This window comes from Lepisma saccharinum, chromosome 16, assembly GCF_977018435.1.
Source record: "Lepisma saccharinum chromosome 16, izLepSacc3.1, whole genome shotgun sequence".
Taxonomy (NCBI): Eukaryota; Metazoa; Arthropoda; class Insecta; order Zygentoma; family Lepismatidae; genus Lepisma; species Lepisma saccharinum.
Window position 1 is genome coordinate 12,157,712 of NC_139244.1, and position 21,071 is coordinate 12,178,782.

The window sequence follows — 21,071 nt, forward strand, 5'->3', positions numbered from 1 at the left end:
ACTGTGTGATGTTTATGGACCAAACGTGATGAGTGACAGTGTCGTATGTGAATGGTGTCGCATGTTTAAAGATGGACGAACCGACGTGCACGATGCGGCAAGAAGTGGGCACCCATCTGTAGTCAGCAACGAACTCATGGAGGACAAAACTGTCCGTGAAACCCGTCGGTTCACGATATCGGAACTTTCTCTGCGCTTTCCCCAACTTTCTCGGACTGTTTTGTACGAGGTGGTGACAGAAAAGTTGGGGTACCACAAGTTCTGTGCTCGTTGGGTTCCAAAACTCCTTTCGGAGGAGCACAAAAAAAACAGGATGGGCTCTGCTTTGGACTTTCTGTCGCGTTATGCCGAAGAAGGAGAACAATTCCTTAACAGAATTGTGACTGGCGATGAGACCTGGGTGTCGTACGTGAACTCTGAAACCAAACAGCAATCAATGGAGTGGGGACATACACACTCACCAAAGAAACCCAAAAAGGCTCGGCAAACATTGTCTGCCAGAAAGGTTATGGCAACAGTCTTCTGGGATGTGAAAGGTGTACTGTTAGTGAAGTTCATGGAGCGTGGATCGACCATCACTTCAGAAGTCTACTGTGAAACATTACGACAACTTAGACGAGCCATCCAGAACAAGCATCGGGGCATGCTGACTTCCGGTGTGGTGTTGGTTCACGATAACGCTCGCCCGCACACTGCTGGACGTACTCAAGAACTTTTGGAGCAGTTCCACTGGGATGTTTTTGGTCATCCTCCCTATAGCCCAGATTTGGCACCGAGCGACTACCACCTCTTCAGGCACATGAAACAGTGGCTTGCATCGCACCGCTTCGACAATGACAATGTGCTTCATGATGCTGTTAGCAGGTGGCTTCATTCCCAGGCGGCAGATTTTTTTGCAGAAGGAATTTCAAACCTTGTAAAACGTTATGACAAGTGCCTCAATTTGAATGGTGATTATGTTGAAAAGTAATGTCATGTTGTAAGTTTCAAATGTATATAATACAAGTTCTGTATCTACGAATGTATGTCATTGATAACCAAACGGAGGTTTTTTTCCGAATTGCCCTCGTAGAAAGACAGAGCTTCGCAAGAGGCTGAAGGTGGAAGTTCAAGAGGGCAGAAATCTTTCAGGGGAAGAGTTTACATTGTGTCCAATGGGACACTGCATCTGGAAGGATTACCAGTATGTGACTTTTGGGGAGTAGATTGTTTACTAATTCTTTCTTATTGTATTATCTCTTTTGGTGCTCCTAAGTTTTTCTATCTTTGTAACCCCTACCTGTCCTCTGAAAATTTAAAAATCAGGGTTCCACTGTATCACGTTTTGATTATTGCTTGGTTCCTGAAGACAGTTGGATAACCCCCCCCCCCTTTTTTCAATAGCTTCACATTTTCACCTTGAACTAAAGTGGGAAGAATAAGTTAGTTTTATCTCAATGACACTGCTAACTTTAAGTTTTGATACCTCTGAATGAAAAAGAAAAAGAAATAATCGTGAAACAAATCACTGGAGATTATGAAAAAGAAAATAGGAACATCAATTTTTACACTATTAAACATACCAGAAAAACAAGTAAAATGCATGTCTTGTAGATTAAAAATATCAACAAGTTATTGGAATGAAATTATTTTTTTTTACTTTTTTTCAGCACCTGAGGTGCTTCGCAATAAGGGTTACAACAGGTCGTTAGATATGTGGAGCGTTGGCGTCATTGTATACGTGAGCCTTAGTGGAACATTTCCTTTCAATGAAGATGAAGATATCAACGATCAGATTCAGAATGCTGCATTTATGTACCCGCCAAATCCATGGAAAGAAATATCTTCTGATGGTATGTAATATTTAAGGCAACAAGTGCTACTTTTGTACTGCGAATGAGTAAATCATTCACATTGCAAGTTCGCTGTAAGAGATCTATTGTTTTAATTAAGGATGGGACGGATTAACTGGTACTCTATCGGTAGAGGCATGCATATTTAGTTTTTGACGAAAACACGAAATGTGAAATAACACATTTTAATGTTAATTTTTGATGTTTCTGAAAGGTGTGAGGTGCATTTTCCCACTGTTTTGTCACGAAATAATGCGAAATGAACTGCAAAATGCGAAATAAACTCTTAAGCATGAAATTTAGAGTTTATTTACTGATGCGACACTTTCTGAAGTCAGAATTATCTTAAGTGTTATGCAATTCACGGAAAACTGATTAATTCTGCTGTAAATATTTGAGAAGCAAAAATGGATCCCTATATACAGGAATAAACTTAATATTCTGGTAACAACACAAATGTGCTATTAGAAGGGATATGTTTATTTTGTGTAGTATGTGTAGTTTTTAAATCAAATTTCGGATTATATTCACATTTTAAAACAAAAATGTCTTTTTATATACTGCTTTTTCACCGCTGTAACAGCGAAATTTTATTTCATTTACCTCTTTTGAACCTGAAATTTACTTGATTTTAGTACCGAAATGTTGCTTTTTATTTACCAAAAATATGTGCTTCTATCTATCGGTATTGGCCAATACAGGCATATCGGTGTCGGTAAAATTACCCAAAATTTTACCGATCCGATATGTCTATAAATATCTTGCAATTTTGTGCAATACTGTGCGATTTTGTTATAATTTTTATGGACATAAACATATAATATCCATTGTGTACTCTTTTTAAAGTATATGTCTTAATGTGCAGCTTCTTGTACATTTTAAAACCTTGGTTCAAGTGGGAGCATACATTTATTAAGGTCAATGAATCAATTGGAATTTTATATTGAAGTAGTAAAATATCGGTATTGACCAAATTTTCATATTGGCCCATCCCCAGTGTTAATGAAGAAAACTGCATATTTGTTTTTAAGTCAATTTTGTTCCAAAATTTGTTCATTCAAAATTTTTGCCTGTGTGTTTATTTATTTAGCTTGACTTTATTTTTCATCCTTTTTAAGTAACCTCTTATTTTAGAAAGTATCTTATGCCAGCTTGGTGGCAGAGCACGTTAAGTAAGAAAGTACTTTTCAGAAATGTTAATTACATGTTTTTTAACAAATATTAAAATTATAATATCTTTTCCCTTTTCAAAAGAAAATCCACAACTTTTTTCTACCATATGAATGGTCACTCCTGTTCACATAAAGTGGCACATTTCATAAGGTTTATAGCTTGCACTTTTACTGATTTTACAAAAATAAAAAATAAAAGTCAGCATTGTGAATAACTGAATTTAATAAGGAAGGGAGGAGCCTCCCCGATGGTGTAGTGGTAACATCATTGCCTTGTCAATCAAGGGATCCCATGTTCGATACCAGGTGGAGGCATATAGTGGTTCGGATCCCAATTTAAACTGTAAGTCCAGTCCCGATTAGCCTTTCTGTGCATAAAGTGGACTTAAAACAACAATTCAACTGAATGTCAGGAGTCTAGAATTGCCAGCTCATTTCAATTAGCCAAAAGTGGCAGAAAAGTGATGCTAAATAACTTTTATCATGAGGTGGGTCACTGGAAGCAAATGCTCCATTTCCAATGGGCCTGGCATGCTTCTGTGTAGTGGTAATTTCTTACAGTTGTATTCTTACATTTTCGTTTTATTTTTTAGCTATTGATTTGATAAATAATCTTCTGCAAGTGAAACAAAGGAAAAGATACACAGTGGATAAGTCCTTATCACATGTTTGGCTACAGGTATTTATAAATTGTTTCTTTTTTTGCCATTTACTTTAATAAAAGCATGAATTAGTCTTAACGATTACCAATAATATAACATGAACACTTTGTTGGTTGCACCTGGAAAAGTAACACTGAATCTGAGAGATAAAAGTACTGTTTTACCACCATAGGGGTGTGTGTGTGTGTGTGTGTGTGTGTGTGTGTGTGTGCGTGTGCGTGTGCGTGCGTGTGCGTGCGTGCGTGCGTGCGCGCGCGTGCGTACGTACAAATTGTTGCCAAAGGACTTGCCAAGAAGCATGCAAAGAGGGGTCTGCGAGATACTGTTTTACCTAGTAAAAAAAATTAGCTTGAAAAATCTTTCCTATTCACCACATCTAGCCCCCAATGACTATTTCCTTTACCCGAAAGTAAGGGGAATATTGAAAGGAAAGCATTTTGATAGCATCAGGAGTAATACACTATGACCTCCAAAGGTCATTCCACAAAACTGTTTCCAAAATGTCTAAGGAATGGGCTAGGTGTTGACAATGGTACGTAGTTTCCCCATGAGAAGGTGGCCACAGTGATGTCAATGAAGTATGTACATGGGCGTCTAGAAGGAGGGACATGCCCGAACCCTACTGATAAATGAATGTCTACCTAAAAATTATGGGTCATTCCATGTCAAATCAGGCAGGAGTTGACCCTCATAGTCACCGATTTTGATGATATTTGGTACACAACTTTGCTTTTCTCCAAAACCAATACCTGTGAACGGATTTTGCTGAAATATGATTATTACAAATTATATGAGGGTTGTTCAAAATGTCATTTTTGAGCAACATGCTCTTTTCAATTAAGTATATCTCGGAAACGAATGAAGATACAGAAGCGTTCTTGAGCTCATTGTAAAGAGGAAAGATGGGTGCATATTATGAGATGATCAAATGTATATCCCGAGATATATTTAATTGAAAAGAGCATGTTGCTAAAAAATGACAGTGTTTTATGAGGGGGCATCACTACTATGGGGGAAAATGTGTCTCTTTTGTCCCCCACCTCCCCTGGAAAATAACCTTGCTTGCCCCCTCCCTGGACAAAATCCTACAGACGTCCATGGGTATGTATGCAATGAGCTTGCAGAGTTTATTGGCTGATCTTGCAGATAGGTGAATAGTTTATATTTTTCACAAGTAACCCAGATTAAGTGTTCATTTATACTGAGTATTTCAGAAATAATTGAGGGGTTACAAAAATTTATTGCAAGTAAAATATTGAACTTACATTAATGAAACCAGTCAAGAACAAACTTGGAACGCAAAGAGTTTTTTTTTGACACCATAAATGTTCAATGTGTGCACCACGGGTGAGTGATATGGCACACATCGACATCATAGTCTACTTCTTGCCACAGTCGCATCAAGATGAGCCTGTCGATAGTATCTATCACTGCGATGATACGCTCCCTTAGGGCTGCAATATCACACAGCATCGGTGGGATGAATACACTCTCTTTGATGCCACCTCACAAAAAGAAGTTGCACGGTGTAAGGTTCAGTGATCTTGGGGGCAACAGCAGCTGAACAAAACACTGTGCATGTCATCTAGAGGCAGGAATGTGAACTCTCAGATTAACAAAACATACATATATAAACTATTTATGTTCCTAGATCGTTCTGGGCTGGTTTCATTAACATAAGTACAATAGTTTGCTTGCAATAAATTTTTGTATAACCTCGTAATTATTTCTGAAATACCTGGTATATGAAATTAATTTAACCATAACTGGGTTATAAATTTACTTACTTTATTGTATTTCTGTTTTCCGCCATGAAGAATACACACTAATAGAGATTGTTGCTTTCAGGACTATCAAACGTGGTGTGATCTGAGAGATCTTGAACGCCAAGTCGGGAACCGTTACTTGACGCACGAGTCGGACGACGCAAGGTGGGAGAGTTACCGCCGCGAGCACTCGACAGATAACGGATCTGGGATAGACGTAAAGGTACGACTCTGACATAGAGCAGAGGAAAGTGTAGCAACAAATAAACAATGCGGAGAATGGACTTTTCAACGGTGGAACACAAGGAGAAAGGCCTACAAAGATTCAAGTGACCATAAGGTTAACAAACTAGACATTGTCGTGTCGAGTAACTGCCTGTGAAGCGACAGTTATGTACTTGTTAGATGTTTATCTCGTGCCCATTTCGTTGGGCATATTGTTTGAGGACCAAGTGTTTACTGATGACATATAATAGTGATCTGATACCATGCATTATTGCATGGACGCAACTGATATATTAAAAAAACTGCTTGGTCAAAATAGTGGAAAAGTTTCCACATGAGGAGAAGTGGTCGTATTTAAGTTAGTGTGAAGAAACTGAACAATCATATTTACAAATATTGCTTTTCAATATACACGTAAGTTCTCCGTTTTTATATGGCGAAACTAGCATGCATGGTTTTACTTGGATGTAGAGGATATGTTGTGTATATATGAACACGTTTTTACTGCCTTGGTATATTTACATATGCATAATGCGGATTTCTTCCACAAGGACATTTTTGTAATGTACACGAATTGATTAATCTAAGAAGTGTTCCAGTTTTGTTTTATGACTGCCCCTGGTAGTGTGTTTGTTTTGATTTAAAAAAAAAAAGAAACATGCTTTTTGTCTGTGTTCAGAGTAGAAGGGTAAGCAATTAGTATTATGTCAATTAAGACAATTATTATACACTTTACAGTGTATGCAAATGGACGTTTATGAGGCTTCCAGTAATTAACTTCTAATAAAAAAATGTTTGTGCTGCTAGTAAGATCTATAAAAAACAATGAACAGTTTTTTTTGGAGTCATGGTTGTAAAAGAACTATTAATATCAATGCAAACTACACTTGCAGTTGCCAGATTTTATTTATTCCCTCAGCATTTTCATGGATTTCATATGCATTTTTCGACACAGTCTTCAGCTGAAACAGTGAATCGGTTACTTTTCTGAGTAATGATAACTGTAAATAGTTACTTTTGAAATTTGTAACTGTAACTCAGTTACTTTTTCAAGTAACCAGTAACAAAATTGAGTTACTTTTACAGTTAATTTTCTTTACATTTTACAAAGGAGCAAAATTTCCTTCAGCCAGATTTTTAAAAACACCATCTTGAACCAGAAACTCACCTGAGAGAATGGGCCAGTTAATGATTATTAACATTACAAAAAATGTTAACCTTGTTTTGTCAAAATCATCAGCGCATTTGCCTGAAGTGTTTATTTAGAACACCTAGGACAAGAATATTACAGTCTCGAATAACTGTACGGGACATGCCACAGTTTCTTAGTTAAACTATAATTAACAAAATTATAGCTTGCTAAAAATGAAGAAAATGTTAGTTAATGTTAATTTTTATTAAAGAATTACTCTGAATTTTATTACATAATTTGATGAAAATTAACCTGTGAGGATTCAATATGAATCCAAGATCTCATTAATTTGAGCAATAGCCAAGTCTTTGTCTTATTTCAGAAAGTATTTTGCTGAACTTGGCAGTTGTAAGTGAACATTATGCATTAATGTTCTAGTCACACTTCTTCACTGACCTATCTCTCATAAAACCTTTACTACCCTTTGGATCAAATTACTGCTCAGCTGTATAATGAAGTGCTGTGAAATATTGTGGAAATAAAAGAGTTTAGCTACTGCAAATACATTTCACATTAATATTAATAGCTAAAAAAATTCAAAAGCTGATTGAACTGTCAGTACTCAAATTTTGTGTGGATCCGTATCTTTTTTTTTTGTTTTTAGGTGGTGAGATAATTTTTAAAAAAGCACATTCTTAAAAACTAAGAACTTACTACTGTGGAGTCAGTGAACATCCACTTATTTAAACGTTATTAATGAATTACATTTTTGCATTATATTTTATTGGTACTTGGACAGCATCAACAGGTTCGAGAAATCTTGTGGATCTACGAGGGTAAGTCAAAAATTATCTACACTTTTGCCACAAGTTTTCTCAGGTTGGCCACACTGCCTTCAGCGCTTGTGTGCTATAAGGTTGTACTTTTGTGGTCATGTGGCTGAGGTTTGATGTCAATTTCTTTCTTTTGTTACAGATTAAACATGGCCGCTCCACTGACAGTTTGCACCAAGGAAGAACAGCGACCAGTGATCCGATTTCTCTGGTCTGAAGGTGTGTAAGGGACTGAAATTCATCGCAGGCTTTCAGTACATCTGATGATGTCAGAATAATCTCTTTGGATGATGGGTGACCATCATTTTATCGGAATCATCTCTCAAGCTTTTTGAATCTTCCCATCAGTGGTGGAGGTTGGTGGGCATCCTACGCTTCGTGTTTCACGCTTGTCAGCCATCTCGATCAACTTATTCACAATTCTACGTGGTAAAGTGCTATCCCTGTATTGTACTGAAAGCCTGCTATGAATTTCAGTCCCTGACACACCTTCAGACCAGAGAAATCGGATCGCTGATCCCTCTTCTTCCTTGGTGCAAACTGTCAGTGGAGCAGCCATGTCTAATCTGTAACAAAAGAAAGAAAAATGGAGTGATTAAGATCAAACCTCGGCCACATGACCACAAAAATACAACCTTATAGCACACAAGCGCTGAAGGCAGTGTGGCCAACCTGAGAAAAGTTGTGGCAAAAGTGTAGATAATTTTTGACTTACCCTCGTATTTAATCTCTTCATTAAATCTTAGTCTTTCCCAGTGACCTAGTGGTTAAGGTTATGCCATCTTCTAAATTAAAGTGTCCCGGGTTCAATTCCCGCTGGGGACATGTTTCGGTGTTTCAGATTCCACTTTCAATTGCAATTCCAGTCCTGGTTAACCTCTGTGCATAAAGTAGAATTTAGGACAAGCCTTACAATGCTTTTTGCAGAGTCGTCTTATATTTTTTGATGGCTATTATTGTCAGTGTCCTGATTTTGCAGAAGATGTATGTCTTTCTTGGTTTGTAATACTTCCTTGGTGGATGACTTTGTCCACTTTTAGATTCTTCCACATGGCTGTGAAAGTTTTGTATCGTTAGTTCTGCACTTTTTCCACCATATTTAATGTCCTTCTCTTGGGATAAATGCTTGTCTCATTACTATGGCTTCATGTGGCAGAAATATTCAGTTTCTGGTTATGTATTCAGTTTTGATTTCATTGTTTTCAAACAAAGCTTATACATATCACCAGGATCATTGTTACTGAGGGAAGTTTGAGCTGTATCCTGATTCAGTGTTTACTTTGAACTGTTAGTGAATACTATGTTTCATTTAGCCCTTTTTCTTTCCAGGTTATTTGTGTGATTCCTCTACTTTTTTTCACTATGTTGTTTCTATCCTCCAAGGAATCTTTATCATCAGTAACTTCTTATCATATAACATATTTTGATGATCAACTTTCTTATTCAATTTTGAGATCCGATATTACACTCTTTCGTGTTATCCTATGTCCCAGAAGTATGATGCCATCTTGTAGTTACTCCCTCTGTGGGTGTAGTTAATCTCTTGGTTTCGATTCACGCTTCTTGGTTTGTTGTCATGTTTAATCACTGGATAATTTCCAAAAAAGAAATACTTCTTTTACATTTTATGCAATTATATAACAATTCTGTGTGTCTTTTGTGTAAAAACTATTTTACTCTATCAACTGCAGAGCGTCTCACCATTCACAGAAGTCAATCAACAGTCTTCTGTGATTGGTGAGTCACCGAAATCAATGGGCGAATAATGTAGTTTTTTCTTGCAAACACATGGAATTATTTGTGCTATGAATTTAAATAATGCTTACTCCTACTGGCAGTATTTCCAACTATTATTTGACATTACTAAAACTCCATAAAGGACATGATCATGAAAATTGAAAGAAAAGTATAGGATCCACACAAAGTGAAAATTACTCTATCTGCTAGAAGAAGTGGACTAGAGGGAATATCGCCGTAATTTTAGTTTACAGTTGAAAGTTAATATTTAAGCATGACACAGCTGAAACATCATTAAATGACAAGGGCGTGGATCTATGTACAAACTGTTCATTAAGGCAACGTGACAAAATGATTATGTAACTTCAGTCGTTCACTGATGAGAAAATGATACGTGTGTCTTTTCTGATCACATGTAAGTGCAGATGCAGTGAAAGTGGTTAAAAGTAAATATTGAACAGTGATATGGAAACTGTGAAAGGAATTATTTGAAACTAGGAAGAATACAGAGGCAATGAAAAGCTTTTCCAAACAACGAAATGTAATAGATACTTACTATCTAAAATTACAAAACAATGAAAGTTTTAGCTAACCCATTCAGGTTATATAAAAAGACTCCGCAAAAAGCTTTGCCAAGGTTTGTACTAAATTCCACTTTATGCACATAGGCTAAGCGGGACTGAAAGTGGACTCAGAACCACTGAAATGTGCCCCCACCGGGAATTGAACTTGGGACCCTTTGATTACAAGGCGATAACTTTGATCACTAGGCTGCTGGGAAAGCTGTAAGATTTGTTGAAGAATTGAAAGGTCGAAATGGTGTTGCATCATTTTGCTGCATGATGGAGTAATATTCACTGCAAAAAAAGACTACAAAGGAGAATTACAAGAAACGTTTAAAAAAATTGTACTGGATTACCAGCTGTGCAGACTTGAAAAAAAACTAAAAATAAAAAATTGAATATTGATAGTGATAGGTGTGCAATTCAAACAATTTAATATACATTCTCTCTCTCTTTCTCAATTTCACTCTGAAACCAATAACATTCCCAACAACTAACTTGTCTTTGAGTAAAAACAATCATTCTCCTTGTATAATTGACTCCTAATTAAATAATTCTGCATTGTGTCAAAATCTGGTTGATTCCCAATGGTTGTTGAGCAACTTTTCTCAGGATTCTAGACTTTTTCTATGTATGTTGTTCTTCCATCTATAATTGAAAGAAGAATCACTAAAGTGATGGACTAATTTAAGTCTTACCAATCTACCTTTGCATGGCTTGTTACCATGGTTAACAAGAAATGCGAAGGCTCTCTTCCAACGAACATTATTACAATTTGTGAGCACCTGAATTTTTGTAATGTTCAATAAAACAGCACTTGTTGTAGTAGTAGCTATTGTTGTTCCATAAAAATTATTTTCAAAGTGTAAACATATCTTTAACACTACAACTAAAGATTTTCCAATTTCTATTGTAAAATGATTACATTCTAGATTTCTGATCAAGCAGACAAAATACATCACATGGAATTTATATCGTACAACTTTCTGCACATTTGAGGATTGTAATTAATAAAGACAAAGTGGTTTGATTAAGTCTAGGAACGCCACTGCTACTTTTTGAGTGACTTGTTATATATGGGCAGTTTTATGGCAAGAATGGAACATATTTCTTAGAATATACAGTCTCTAATTTATATATCATGATATGGTATGTTACATTTACAAGTATGAAAAACTGTTCGTGTATTAAGATCAAGTGTTATGTGACACCTGTTATTCCTAGTAAATGTACACTGAGTGTATTTTCCATGGGAGGTGGGGGACGAAGTCAGGTGGCATGTTGTTATCTGATGTAATCAGGGTGAAATTATCCAAGTATACTGGGCAGTACTGAACACAAAGAATCACAAACAAAAATGGTTTCAGTATCTCACTTAGCAATGTGAACTTGGAAAAGGCTTGTAAAACAACAGTATTCAATATCCAGATGTTACAAGACTGATTTAATGAAGAATGGCTGTTATATCACATATTATATTGTGTACAGGATGTATCAGAAGTGATAATGCAAAGTGTGTGAAAAGTGCACAATATTAGAAGCAAAAAAGTCTTGGTAAACATGGAGTCGCAATGAACCATTTGCGAGATAATTGTGAATGAATGGTTAGGATCCACATTCCGAGGTTTCTTTCTTTAAAAATGAACAAACCATACGTCCTGTACAGGACGGAAGGCATAACACGTCACTTGTAAAGTGACAAACATACAATGTGTACAGTCAAGTCAGTGGTAGATCGTAACCATACATTCACAATTATCTCGCAAATAGTTTGTTTGCGATCCCATGTTTACCGAGACTTTTTGCTGCTTCTATTATGCACTTCTCACTGTTTCAGCTTACTCTGTGAATCCTGATACACCCTGTATAACACATTATGTACATGTTTCAATATAATATAACAGCAGTTCCTCGTGAAATCAGACATGTAACGTATGCATATGTTTTACAAATCAGTTCACATATGCTCCAGTTACGACAGGTAAGCAACGAAGTAAATTTGCCACTTACTGCTTCTCGGACACAAGTCCCCCCCCTCCCCCACCTCAACCCCCTACAAATTTTCTCTTACAACAATACTATAACCTAAAGGGTCCACTGAAATCTTCATTTATTGGGACCACTCCCAAAAATTGTCTTCAAGTACTACTATAATAATGTGTTGGCAGTTCATAGTAATAAGTAAATAGTGTTGCTTACCATTTACGTTTGGTTTCATATTATAATGTCAAGTGCCTAATAAGATCGTGGATCATGGTATAAAAGTGTCGGAAGGATAAATGCCTTACTCTTGTTCTTGTTTCCCTTAATTTAATATTTAAGAACTGTTCTAAACACACAGAAATATAAAATTCACGTAATAATAGAATGTCTTGGAAATTGTAATTGTTCTTAATTGAACAAACTTCATGTATGTAAATGCTGAACATGTAATTATCCAATAATTTATGTTGAGAATTTCTCTAGAAGAAGAAAAAATAGGTGGTGGTGTGTGGGGCTTGATGTTGAACCTTTAAGGATTATGAATATGCTGTTTTCAGTTTGTTTTTTCACAAGGATTTTCAACATTTGTTCTCTTGTACTCTTCTGTGAAATGCACAGTGCTATTAAGTAAAAAAGGGTTATTAATGTCCAGGAATTGTAAATAAATAGAGAAAATCGCCAAGCGTAAATTTGTTCTGGACTGTAAAGAATATTTTTGTCTTTGAAGTATTTGAATTCAGTCCAGGAACCTTTTTTCTGGATCAATTTAAATGTGGTCCAATTTGGATTGAAATGAAACAATATGCAACTTGGACCGAATTTTAATTGTGTGAGAAAAAAGTTCTGGTCCTGTTATGGACCTTAAACAACCCTACTTCACAGGAAAATTGAATGTATTAATTATCTGATGTAGGGTATACATGACCTAGTTTTATTATCTATGGATTTTAGAAACTTTCTGCTACAATATGACTAAGACTTACATCTTTGTCTATAATGCTCAACAAATGGTTTATATATAATTTTTTTAATATGATTGACACTTATGTTCAGATAGGCAACAATTTGATCAGACTCTTAAAATAAGTTATAAACTACAGGGTGTTGGAAAAAAAGGTAACTGAACAATGTGCATTCTGCATACTTTGAGTTACCTTTTATTTGCAACATCCTGTACATAACATAATTACAGAAATAGTTCAATGCAAGGTATGGTATAGATAAAGTAAGGTTTTTATGTCTCTCTGCTATATAGAACACACACACTGAATGAGAATGAAAAAACAGCTTTTACGCTAACACATTGTTGTGTTTTATATATCAAATACACATTATTACATTAAAATAATACTGTAAAACTTTCATGACATAAAAGAAGTGTAAAATACAGGACATCCCGTCAACTTTAAAGTTAAATACAGTTTGTGGCAAAAGCTAATTTAGTATTTTTCTCACTCAATTTTAGGTGTAGCAAATCTAGATTTTGTTGCATGAAAAAAAATGTTAATAGTTCCCACTTATAAAACAGTAAGAAATTAATATTTAATAGTTTGAAAATTTCTCGATACAACGGAACAGTGTAATACATGTTCATTCTTATCAGTGTGTATACCATTTCAATTCCAGTACTAAAAATATTCTATAGTTATAAATAAATGAAAAGTAATGTAAATTCCATGTACAGGGTGGACGAAAAGTTGCAATACATAAGAAAAATAAATATGTTGTGATAAGAAACAATGTATTTATATAATATGCTCGACGTGGTTACCATTGGTTTGCAATACGTTTCTCCCACTCTTGATGAACACATTAAAAATAAATAAGTATGGAAACTTAAAAACATTTTTTTTTCCTATGTATTCAGACTTTTGGTCCACCCTGCATTTCAACCTACAATCGCAGAAGAATTTCCAAATATCAATTCAAAACATTTAAATTGAATGTATAAAACTAGTTAACGTGAACTGAAAAACAAATTTTCCCTGTTGGGCAAATTTTCAGTTATTACAAAATAATATAATTCTAAAGTTCTTAGTAGTGACTTCAATATAAAATCTTATTCATAATTTTTAATTTATAAAACATTAACATTTTCAAGTTAACTAAAATGAAATAATGACATTACAAGGTGAATCTTTAATGAAAACTGATCATAAATTTTGTAAAGTGTTTAAAAGCATCACTTTTTAAATTACATCTTCATCTTGATTCTTCCAATCAACCAGAGGTGCAAGAATAATGTATAAAATGATTTTGCTGGAGTGTCTACAGTGCCTTGCCTCACAAAGTCAAACGTGTTGTATAAAATACAAATTCATTGTTGACCATAGTCAGAGCTTGCATGTCACATGTCCTCTCATTTAGAAGAGTAGCATTTTGTGCTTTGAAAGTTTGAAACAAACGATGGGCTCGGGTGTAAAATATGGTAAATGACATTTTGATCATGGCAACAGTTTGTTATATCGGAGACACATTTCTTCATTTTTACAGAAGAAACTACTTACGGAAATGAGTTTCTGTAGCATTTTGAAAGTTTGTGGAGGTATTTTCTCACCATAGAATGCTGCACAACAAGAAATAAGCACTTTTGATATAATAAACTTGCATTTTGTGCAAAGCGACAACATTATGCCGGTTTCCATTATGTACCAGCAGATGGCACGAGCGTTGAAAGTCACGCGGTCTCGCCAGTATTTCCAAACGTGCCTTTTTTGGCTATCTGAATGGTTTTGGGGCTATCCGTCAATGGTTTGTGGGGTTATCGTGAATGATTTTTGGGGCTATCCGTCAATGGTTTGTGATGACATAATGAACACGAAAGTAGGTATTTTTCGATTAAGAAGGTTAAAGCACTGCATACCCACTCCAAATCGACAAAACACAAGCACGACATGCGATGATCCACAGCTGTGCACATATTGTATGTTCCGCAGCGGAAGAAAGGAACCAAAAGAATTACTCGTAATGTGAAAAATCGATGTTATTTTCTTGTAAAAAGCATAATGGCACCTTCAACTATGTTCCTCAATACACAGTTCGTAAGTACGAACCATGAGAAACACAAAATATCCGATTGTAATGTGTCTCCGATATAACGAACTGTTACCTTGATCATTTTCGAGTTTCAAAGTAAAACGTGCCACCCTTCAATTTTCTAGTGAAATTGCCATGCTATACAATTTGCCTTGGACTCAGTGAAGCCTTTTGAAAATGGTAAACACAACACGAAAACAATGTATGTACAGTATAACTTCTAATAACCTTTTTTCTTAATGAACTAAGAAATGACCAAAATGTCACTTACCATGTTTTACACCTGAGCCCTTCAAATTTAAACTCTTGTAGACAAAGGAATTTCGAGACAAATTTAAAGTTCTTCTCAAGAAATAGACAATGAAGCATTGTATTACCAACTATAATCTGTGTATTTAACAGAATTCTGTACTCAACGTCTAAATATGGATAAACTAGTACTGGTTTCTCCATATTTATATACTATTGCATCTCTCTTTTCCCAATTATGAAATCAACTGTCTAGTCGATGAGTTTTTACAATTATGAAATTCGTTCCTGCAGGGTATAAAATAATTCTATTTAAAAATTTAAAAATGGAGACTGTGTTGAGTTTTTGTGCGACCTAAAAGTGAAATTCTAATGTAATTTGTTAATATTTCTCTGGCTGTGTTATATGAAAGGCAGTAAATTACAAGGAATGTTAAAATATAAGTACAGTGAATGCATGTAAAAAAATTGTGCAGGCTAACAGAATTATCACAGTATTAATCTTGCGAAGATTTAGTAAGTGAAACATGTATATTTCCTTTCCATGTACCTATTACTATATATGACTGTATGTATTCTTAAACTAATCCTAGTTCAATTTTACAGTTGCTTTCAACTATTTGTGTATCTTTTTTACACACTTTTCTATCCAAGGTGCATATGGAATTAAAAGTACTAAGAGTATTGTTACATTTTTGAATTGTTGGAATAACTACCTCTAAATTAACAGATTTTGTATCTTTCATTGTCAAGAAACAATAATATAGCAAACATGCGAAGCACGAAAGTTATGTAGTCTTTAAGATTGTAGAATACCACAACAATGTTCCAAGATTTGATTTTGTGATCTGAAATATTTGATTGATAGTGAAACAATCAAGGCCTAAGTGCTTCGTAAATAGGCACATATGCATGAAAAGTATACATTGTTTTTTAAAAGAATAAATTTTCATGTGTTCACAGGAAAGAAGAATTCAATTTGAACCAATGCAGAGATGTTAAATGTGTAGGGTTGTAGCAAAATGGTGAAGGTGTATTTTTTTTTTATTTGCTGAAAAGTTGATATACAATATAGCCCATTCTATACATACATAGTGGCCTACACACACACACACATATAAATATATATATATATATATATGGAAATATTCATACTGGTTAGTTTATAGTTGTAATTTGTTATGCTGTAGACTGTGAATAAAAAAGAGTATTGTCAAGTATTTGTATAAAAATGAAGTTAGTGCAGCAATGGCCTTGAATTATGTGCAGTGACAAAATTTGCTGTTCTTTATTATACATTTTTGTGAGACCGAAAAACAATATAACAATTTTTTACATTAGTCTTCATTACTTTTTCCTCCCTGTGTATACATTTAGAATGTAGGTAGATATGTGTCATGAATTTATTTTGTTAATATAAACATGGCTGCTAAAAGTCGAAAATGTAGGTTCCGAAGTTTAGAGGCTATGTATTTTTATCTTTCACTCACTCGCTCTCTAGCCTTCTTAAACCCAAAGGCTTATGGCTGCAGCAACACAAGCCTTCCATCTGTCCCTATCCTGGGCAAGATCAATCCAATATTTTTCATCCTTACTGATTTCCTTTAGGTCCATCTCAACCCTATCCTTCCATCTTCATCTTGGCCTTCCTACAGGCCTCTTACCATCAGGTTTCCCAACAAGAATCCTGTAAACTCTTCTTTCCTCTCTCATTCGTGCCACATGGCCTGCCCACCTAAGTATTCTTGATTTCTTGTTTTTGTCTGAGAAAATATCCATTTGAAATTGCAGGGTCGTATTTTTCACACCAAATGTAAGTACAATCTGTACTTTCTCTCTCTCTTCATTTGAAATTTGGTAAGGACCTACCTAACAAGATCCATTGACAGTGTAAATGTTCTATCTCCAAATCGTAAACAAATATAGATATTTTGGCTGTGGTCTGTTTAGGATGCAATTGTTTCATCTCTGCTATCGTCTGATGCCTACATACAACCAATATAGAGTAATTAAAGTCTCTTGACAATTTCCTTATATCACTAATGAATGGTTTTCAGGATGGGATAAAATACACTGTTGTTTTCCAGCAAGATGGTGCACCACCCCATTTAATCAGAATCGTTCAGGACTACCTTGCTGACACCTTCTCCGATAGGTGGATCGGCAGTGGCTCGCTCCCCAGTCTGACTCCCCTAGACTTTTTTTTGTCTGGGATCTCATTATGTCTAGGGTGTACCAAGTATAGATCAACACCATAGAGCAACTTGCAAAGCGAATAGCTGCAGCAACAGGGGAAATCACGCCAGCTATGTAGGAGCATGTGTTCTGGTCTACGCAAGAGAGGTGGGTGCTATGCCTAGACTTACAGGGCCACCACATTGAAATGTACCGAGTTTGTCTTCTATTCTAGAGTACTTTTCAGCAGTAATGTCAATATTGTCAACAAAATGCTTTTTGATTAAAATGTCAAGAGACTTTTGAATCACCCTGCACTGAGTGTGTTTTTTATTTATCTATAAAATTTGGAAGCGGCCACAAGAATGCAAATGCCAACAGCCAATGGAACCTTACAACAATTCCCCTCAACCAACCTTGAGTGCCATCTGAGTATGGGTTCTAACATCAGTCATTGATGGGAGCTGTTTAATAGTTGGGTTCGTTTTTTGTTTTTTTTAACACATTCGGTTCTGGCCTCATAATACAGCATTTTTAACTCTGGTCTGCGGTTTTTGGTTGTTTTTCAAAAAATCATAGAAAAAATATTTTTAATTTGTTTTTATTTACCACATATTTCTTAAATCTACAAAACTTCCTCTTTTCAATGAACAAAAATTTGTTAAATTTTCTTTTCATTTTCAGACATTTTTGAATATTTTTTTCAGCAATGTTTTGTGAGAAAAAAAAAGGTACAACATTGTAACAAATGTTAATAGAGATATTTTAAGTTCGTAATCTGGAAATTTCAATAATTAACTACATAAACTATCAATACATCCTTGAATCTTACATATGAATACTTCTTATGTGCACATAACAAAAAATAATTACAAATTACAGGTAATTAGCTTTTGTATGAAAAGGTGGCTGCAGGACAGGACCAGACGATGTATCAGTTGGTTCTGCATCATCTGTAAAAATTAAATAAATAAACTAAATAAATAAAATAAATTTTCATTTGACATACACTATACAAAATAATAAATGGAAAAACTAAAAATACATCAGTGCATGTAGGAGAATCAAGCAAGAGGCAAGATGAATAGACCCAAAAAAATTACCTCTTCTCACTTCATTCATAAAATACTAGAGTTTGCAACACTGTTTATATTGTCAACAATTAATTATTACGAATATAACCTACCTTCCAAATCTTCAAATTCATCTGCATCATCAAAATCGTCACTAACTTCAAACTCTGAGGCAGAATCCTCATGCAGTCTGGATCTAACGACGCCAAGTACATCAATCCGACAAAAAAACAGTCGCAGGTGCGAGATAAAAATAGCACATGAGTCACCTAGAGGTCGGAATTTCAACAGAGGGGCTTGAATCAACATGCACATGAGATGAAGTACGAGCATAGCCCGTCATTCAATCGGCAAAGCAATTGCATACCGCAGGACGGGCTATGCCAGTCGTTCGTCCACATTGACTTGAAGTGCACTGCTGGCTATGCCCCTCGTGAGACACCAATGTGTTAACACGCAAAAATTTTGAATAATAATAGTCAAAGTAGTTGATTGAATTTATTTATTTTATTTTGCTACCGAACGACAAATTTATTCTGAAATTGTTTCATATCCATTACGGAACAACTAGCTAATCTCATTTCTAGAATGCAGTGTTCTTTCTCAAATCAAAGTTAGTGTTGTATGCAGTTGTTCTATCTGAAATTTCAATATTAATTTACAACATAATCAGACAACTACTACTTTTTTGAGAGGCCTCAGTATATCAGCCTTTATAATGATACAAACTTTCAGTGCAATGGTGACAATGATCCAATAAATACAGGGTATACCAGAAGCGATAGCACGAATTGAAATGATCAAAAGTACACAACAGTAGAAGCAAAAGAGCAAATGAACAGTTTGCAAGATAATTGCGAATGTATGGTTATGATCTGCCACAGACTTGATTGATTGTACACATCATACGTTTGTCTCCTTCCGCACTCACAGGTTTCTTAGTTTAAAACTGAACATGCAACATACTGTACAGTACAATAGTTCTTGGTAATAAAAGCAACAGTAATGTCTAGCGAGGTTAACCTTTTACCTTTTAATTCTGAAACAAACACTTCGTTTGCGACCCCATGTTTACTGAGACTCTTTTGCTTCTACTATTGTGTACTTTTCACCGTTTCAGTTTACACTATCACAGGACACCTTGTATATTATGTCGAACTTAAAGGTCTCCTGGAAAAATGGGCATAGAACATTTACATTCTCAGTGGATGAAATGTATCAGCACTAAAACCACCACTGTACATTTACAGTAAATATTTACAGGTTTTTCAATGTCAAGAGTTATGTAACATGTAACCAAAATATAGTCTGTAAAACAAGACAACAAAACGAAAATATAACCCATTTACATGACAAACTAAAACAGTAAAAAAGAATAGAGTTTGTAATTGATGAAAATAAATTAAGGGCACTTAAAGATAATAGACATGCTTACCTTTTTCACTAGCCCAAATTATAGAATAAGTATGGTATCCTGAGTGTACCTACTAAATATCAGGCTTGCTCACCTGTAAAATTGCCTAGAGTTGTGGGGCTTGCTTGGCATACATGAAGAGAAGAGGCTCAAAAGTAAATACGAAAATTGGTCAAGTGGATAGGAGAGAACAGAAATTACAAAATTGATGCTCCCAGGTGATGATTTGAACCCACAACCTTTGGAACTTGAAGTAACACCCTAACTGACGGCCATGACTAGAGATGGTAACATTTCAAGAAATGGAACGCTTTCATTTCTTAAACATGCAGTTTTTGTCTCCGATTACGACAGTGATGAGATGGAACTGGAAGTTTCCAGATAATCACAAACCGGAATGGTCAAATTCAACCCCTGCTGACAGCTATCCAGGATATTCACTCAGAATCAGTTTCCAGAACTTGTATAGTAATCCAAACATACACACACACTCCTGACCTGGAAAAAAAAATCCAACTTTTCTGAAGATGAAATCCTTCAGATCTTCAAGCAATGCAAGGGGTAAAAAAAAAGTGTTTTTCACATTGAAAACTAGCAAGAGTATGGCAGTAAACATAATAGTTCACCTTTTCATCGAGATATGGCGTTAGTGGGCTGGGAGCATAATACCTATTGTGGTCCTGTGCTCCCCTCAAACCAAAAATAGCTCAGATTGAAAAGAGCAAGAGCACGACATTTTGGTAAACACAATAGTTGTTAACCTTTTTGTCAATAGGTGGAGCTAGTGTACTGGGAGCATACCTCTTGGGTGCTTATAATATCTGGATACCAAATTCAATAAACAATAGTTACCCGTTTCATCAAGAGATGGCGTTAGTGTGCTGGAAGCATACCTGTTTGAGAGAGGGGGGAGTTGTTCCGATACCAAATTTGGTAATAATAATAATTTCCCATTTCGTCAAGAGATGGCGCTAAAATTACGATCTAACACCAAATTCGATAAACATAATAGTTCCCTTTTCGCCAAGAGATTGTGCTGGTGTGCTGGAAGCATACCTGTTGGAATGAGGGGGTTGCTCTGATACCAAATTCGGCAAACATAAAAATTCACATTTTTGTCAAGAGATGGCACTAGTGTGCTGGAAGCATACTTCTTGGGTAGAGGGAAGTTGATCTGATACGAAATTCTGCAAACATAATAGTTCCCTAATTTGTTACA

At 35.4% G+C, this 21,071-nt stretch overlaps 1 protein-coding gene across 6 annotated transcripts in view; it reads left to right on the plus strand.

Annotated features, from left to right (window-relative positions):
- The window catches only part of PKD (serine/threonine-protein kinase D3), a 436,529-nt gene extending 428,808 nt beyond the window's left edge, over window positions 1–7,721 (plus strand). For 5 of the 6 annotated variants that reach the window (XM_083137685.1, XM_083137689.1, XM_083137686.1 and 2 more), the window contains 3 exons: window positions 1,650–1,832; window positions 3,598–3,683; window positions 5,515–7,721. In XM_083137685.1, the coding sequence (XP_082993811.1) occupies window positions 1,650–1,832; window positions 3,598–3,683; window positions 5,515–5,667 (422 nt within the window). In that variant the 3' untranslated portion in view covers window positions 5,668–7,721. The remainder of the gene's footprint in view (window positions 1–1,649; window positions 1,833–3,597; window positions 3,684–5,514) is intronic. The other variant, XM_083137684.1, reaches the window with a different exon arrangement.
- The last annotated feature ends 13,350 nt before the right edge of the window (window positions 7,722–21,071 follow it).